Below are 6,000 nucleotides of genomic sequence, written 5' to 3'. Positions count from 1 at the left end.
CGTAAAGATGAAAGTTGGCAGAAATATTAAAACTCAAGTACAGATTCTCCCCCAAAATACTTAAGTACTGTAACGAGGTAGTATAACTTTACACCACTGGTTATCGCTCCTGTAACGCATTAGCAGAACGAGGAACTCCGGTGGCAGGTGTGACGCCACTTCCGGGATGTTGTCAGTCAGAAGTCGTCTCCGTCCAGCGCAGTGTTTGTGTCTCCACTTCGCCGCATTGGGTTCGAGCAGCAGAATGGTCCGGAGGCTTTGCGTGCGCGGTGCTCGCTCGCTTGTCCTGTAATGCGGAGAGGAGGCCGCGCCGGGGAAGCGGTTGTGTCGCTGCTGCGGGGCTCTGTGTCGCGGGAGCGGGCTTAGCTCACTGCGCTAGCTCGGACAGGATGATCCGCTGGATCCGACAGCAGCTGGTACGAGCCCTTTAAACTCTTAACTCTGCTTCGCTGCTTTGCTGGTTTGGTAAGTCTCGTTATGAAGGCTTGCGTGGAAGGTCTGGCTAATTTAATAAGTTCGCAACGAATTAAAGTGCGTTGGATAAAGGCGCGGGTCAGCGTTTCGCTTGAATTAAACCATCTGTTTTATTTTTGTAGCCGGTGGTCGGAGATGACGTTTTCGAGCGCGCGAATAAAGAGTTAATAAAACGTTAACGGTTTTGTTTAAAAGTCGTTTTGGAGGGAAGCGCGCGTGCGGCTCCTCGTGAATGAGAGTTATTTTTGTTTATTTATTTGTTTTGTTTGTTTCCTCCTTTCTGACAGTTGTGTAATGCGTTTACTGCAACAGATGTCACAAGTGACATCACGCGCTTTAATAATATCGCAGAAAGTCTGACAGTAACTTCACTAGATACAAACATAAACCAAAAATGACAAACTGCTCCAAATCTCTAAATATGCAGGAAAAATTCCCCTGTAGTGAGTTAATCTGTTGTTCATCTATCATATGATATATTAGTAGGCCTAATAGGTAGCTGTCAGATATCTGTGTTTGTTATCTTATATAATTAACTTAAGATTTTAATGAAACAACAACGCCTCCATATATGATTTAATTTGAATTTTGTATATGTTGTTAATTGAATGAGCTAGTATTAGTAGTCAAATATATATGTATGAGTATATATATATATATATATATATATATATATATATATATATGTATATATCTCATATATATATATATATATATATATATATATATGTATATATGTATATATATATATATATATATATATATATGTATATATATATATATATATATGTATATATATATGTATATGTGTGTGTGTGTGTATTAGGTACTTTTCATTTTTAATGAAGGTAGTTTTTACTCAATACAGTTACAGTTTGGGAATGAATATCTTTAGAAAAAGCATCTGTACTGTAGTTGAACCGTTATGTTGCAAGAATGTTTCGCATTATCCGTATGTGATGGTTTTGTGTTTTTAGGTGGATAACTAATAGGGCCTGTTTACACCTGGTCACTTCATGCGTTTTTTCTGATCGGATAGCTATCCGATTGTGAAAAGACCAGGTGTGAATGCCCTCTGAAACGCATTCGAGACGGATATAGATCCGATCGCTCAGATCACTTCAGGAGGAGGTCTGGGACGCAGTCCAGTTTAAACTGAACCAGTGTAAATGCATCTGGATGTTGAAACCACATATGCAAATTTTACTCCTCCCAAAATGTTAAAATAATAAACGTGTGAGAGCATGTTAAAGGCTATATGACAGGTTATAGTCAGATATGAGCGTGCTAATGCAACACTCATCACTGCGGACGAGTACCTCTTCTGCAAGCTGACGTGGAAACTGCCGCGAATGAAACTGAAAGACACAGACGCTCAACACACAGTCGTCTTCATTAAAAGTAGTGTGACTAACCTATCTTTCCAGTGCTGATGCCGGACGCTCTTCTATTGCAGGCTTTGATCTTGAAATTAGCTGATGATTAATAAAATATAGCATGGGAATTCAAGAACGGATTTATATCCGTTTTGTGACGACACATTTGTGTGGCCAAGTGTGAATGGAAATTTTTTAACAAATCAGATCGATATCCGATATGACCAGGTGTAAACAGGCCCACAATTTTTTACATTTTCACTGAATTATAGACTAATGTGCATCTACACCCCAGTGTATGAGCCTGTCTTAAACTATCTAATATAAGCTTTTTTTGAAGCTCAGTTGAAGCTAATGGTTTGATTATGGTATGTGCAGTGTAATATTTCCTTATTTTGATTTTCAGATAATATTAGAAGATTAGATAAGCTTTGGATATAAAAAGTAAATGGCTAATATATCTTATCTTGTTTGTTCGTCTGAAGGCTGTGCGCTAATGCTGTTGGCTTGACTCCACAGGAAGTGTGTTTAGATCTGGTCTCATTTCAGACAGTGCTACCCTGTGGCTGCAAACTTGTGTTTGACTGTAAAAGGTAGAGATGGAAACAGTGGGTGGTAAAGAACCACAACCCTGTTTTTCACTTCTTTCAGGTGTCCTTTTTTCTTCCCGTCTGTGTAACTGGGCTTGTGCTGAGTAATCGATGTATTTTGTAAAGCTGAAATTGCTTTCAGAACTTCCCTCATTTGGTAGTTTTGTAGTTGTTCCATTCAAACAATCATCCAATGAGAGTTTCTTTCTTTTTTAAATCTGTTGTTCATATTATAATTCAGGCGTTTTGATCACTTTTTCACCACCAGCCCTGTGGATTCAGTTCCTTTCTCTCTTACACACGTTATTGCACATCCTTAAATCAATAGATACGTTTGTTTCTTCATTAGATTTGGAGAAATGTAGCATCACATCAGTGTCTCAGCAATGGATGCTCTGCAGTAAATGGGTGCCGTCAGAATGAAAGTCCAAACAGCTGATAAAAACATCACAGTGAAAGTAATCCACAGCACTCCAGTCCATCAGTTAACATCCTGAGAAGACGAAAGCTGTGTGTTTTTAAGAGATAAATTCATCATTAAGGTGTTTTCAAACCTTTAAACAGTTGCTTCTGGCCAAAATACGAGTCCATAATTCATAATAGCACTTCCTCCAGTGAATGATGAATGATGGATTATATTTTAGCCAGATGCAACAGTTTGAAGTTTAAAATGTCTTGATGGATTTGTTTCTTACAAACACACATCTTTTGTCTTCAGAAGACAGGAGTGCTGTGGATTATTGTGATGTTTTTATCAGCTGTTTGGACTCTCATTCTGACGGCACCCATTCACTGCAGAGCATCCATTGCTGAGCAAGTGATGTAATGCTACATTTCTCCAAATCTGATGAAGAAACAAACTCTACATCTATATCTCGGATAACCTGAGGGGGAGAACATTTTTAGCAAATTATAATGTTTGGACAAACAATTCTTTCAATTGGTTATTGTGCCCTGACACTTTTGTATGGTCATAGGGATCTTGGATGGACACGTGGGCTTTAGGCATTGTTTGCAGATTTATATTTATGAATCTCCATTTCAGGCGTCATGTTACAAATCCGTGTATTGGCTTGTCTGGGCTGAGATCTTGTGTTTGTAATGCTGATTGATTTATTGAGATGTTGCATGATGAACAGAAAAGTATAGATTCGTCCTAAATCATGTAATTATGCACTATTTTATGACATGATGTAGTGTAAATAGTGTGAGAAATGCGTTCACTGAAAATTCCAAAATGAACAAGTGCACTTTAAATACCAGGATGATGCACTTAAATAACCGGAAAAACGAAGTGTGGAATGTTGGACACTTCATGCTCTCAACTGCCGCAGCTTTAATTACGTAACGCAGGCGGAGGGCCTATCAGACTCTGATTATGAATGGCAAAATAACATATATAATTATATATCATATGGATAAGAACATAGTGCATAAGTAGTGCATAGTGTGTCATTTGGGACGCAGCTTATGCACCTTTATTAAAAAAAAAAGATGAGTGATAGCAGGTAAATGATCTTTGGCTATAGGTACAAAGCTGTGTTTACAGGTATCTTTACTTTCTTGAAAGTGGAACCAGAGTCAAATCTAGTATGTCACAGATGTTTGAGGATTATGTATATATTTGTGTGTGTGTTACGATGTAACGAGGTCATTATACAGAAACCAGAATTAAATAGGGCGTTGATACAGGAAGTTAAGTAAATAGAAGAGAATGTCAAAATAACAGAACATAAACCTGACGTTTCTCAGCAGCAGAAGTCGTCACAGTTGGGTAAACCTCTTTAGCAGTAAATGGGAGACTACCACAAATATATTTTTTTGCATTCCCATTTGCTCAAATAGCAAAAGAAAAACTCAATGAAAGTGTTTTTATGTCTTTCAAAAAAAGAGAGAGACTGATAACGGCAGTCAGAGCGAATAATGTCAGATTTACCGTCACTCCCATAGACACTGTATTAGGCTGCATTTACACTGCAGGTCTTGATGCCCAAATCCGATTTTCTGACTATATCCGATTTTTTTGACGACCCGCTTACATCATCTTTTAAAAGTGACCCGTATCCGATTTTTTTGCATTTACACTATACACTGCTGAAACTACCAACACTTAGACGTTCTGACCCTGAAAAGGAAGTAAAACAGCACGAAATACAATGGATGCAGATGCAAAATAATATTATACAGTGTTTTGCTTTCCACAATATTTTGAAAAGTCAACAAAAAAATCAGCAAAACATTGGTCTCGTATGGCGCGGCGGAGAAAAAAGCGCTTAAACCGTGCCTCCCCATATCTCGTGAAATGTCTTCAAACACGGATTTATTTCTGTAACAATCCTGCATTTTTGCCTGCACTGTCTCTTCGCCCCAAAGACTCAAAAAGACATGAAACCTTGGCATTGCTCCACTGTGTGTTATCCTTCGTCCTCCATCGCGCCTATAATAATTCATGTGATCTCAGTTGGTGGTGTCCACCTGAGTTGACGTCACTTTTTTAAATGACGTACGACTCGCATTTACTGGGGAAATATCCGATTTTCTGCTTACATGGCACACGCAAATGCACGTATCCGATTCATATCCGATTTATTACCACATATGAATGAGGCCTGAATCCGATCTGAGAAAATCGGAATCCCATGCGTTTTTTTCCTGTTACAACATTCACCGGTCATATCCGATCTGTGCCACATGAGAGGAAAAAATCGGAATTGGGTCACTTGAACCATGCAGTGTAAATGGGGCCTTAGAAACACCCTCGCATTAGCGATAACTAGTTTTTGTAATGTTATGCAAAGGTAATATACTACAAAATATAGTGTTATAAATGTACATACATTTAAAAAAATCCAAAAAAGATTGGAGGATTTACGATGCTGATGACCGTTGAAACCCGTCATCACAGTCTTGTGAAAAGGGTTCATAAGATGATAGATATGTACTCGTATACATATCGATTGGGCTGTTAATTGTTAGCCTGTATGTGTAACAGTTAGTTCTGATCCTCGAATCTTACTGGACAAGAGACTTTCTGCAGATATTTCACCTGTGCGTTCTAGACGAGCTGTCAGTAAGTGCAGTTACATTGGGACTATCTCTGAGTGAGTCTTTAAACCGTTCATTCAACTGCACGTTCAGAAAAGCTTATGCATTCGAAGAGAGATGTTTTTTTTTATTATTATTATTGTTAAATTTAATTTTATTAATCAAAAAGCATGTCTGATTAATTAAAATCATGAAACTTAAACAATTTAACATCAATTTATTAAAAGTTTAACAAGAATTACGTTTAGGGCCCTATGAAATGTTTTATTTTTTCCAACAACATTATTTATTATTTCCAGACACATTCTTATCAAGCATAACTAATTAAAAGAAATAAAAAAAACAAGCATCATTTATTCTTACAATAGCCTTACAATTCTGTGTTGTGTATTAAAAAAATTTAAGGCATAAAACATTCATTTAATTTATCTTTTAAGTAATGAAAATTAAACGGATTTAATTTTTTTTGGAAAATAAAGGTTATTTAATATTATAATTAAAACATTGAGGAAATA

General features: G+C 37.2%; 1 protein-coding gene across 11 annotated transcripts in view; it reads left to right on the top strand.

The window, feature by feature from the left end:
- The first annotated feature begins 121 nt into the window (after positions 1–121).
- Positions 122–6,000, top strand: part of LOC109099208 (phospholipid-transporting ATPase IF-like) — a 45,526-nt gene continuing 39,647 nt past the window's right edge. For 5 of the 11 annotated variants that reach the window (XM_042712189.1, XM_042712194.1, XM_042712188.1 and 2 more), the window contains exon 1: positions 123–416. In XM_042712189.1, the coding sequence (XP_042568123.1) occupies positions 390–416 (27 nt within the window). In that variant the 5' untranslated portion in view covers positions 123–389. Of the gene's footprint in view, positions 417–6,000 lie in introns of all 11 variants that reach the window. The other 6 variants (XM_042712193.1, XM_042712195.1, XM_042712199.1 and 3 more) reach the window with 3 other exon arrangements.

This window comes from Cyprinus carpio, chromosome A22, assembly GCF_018340385.1.
Source record: "Cyprinus carpio isolate SPL01 chromosome A22, ASM1834038v1, whole genome shotgun sequence".
NCBI classification, from domain to species: Eukaryota; Metazoa; Chordata; class Actinopteri; order Cypriniformes; family Cyprinidae; genus Cyprinus; species Cyprinus carpio.
The sequence above is the reverse complement of the archived record's forward strand: the minus strand, read 5'-3'. Positions and strand labels throughout refer to the sequence as shown.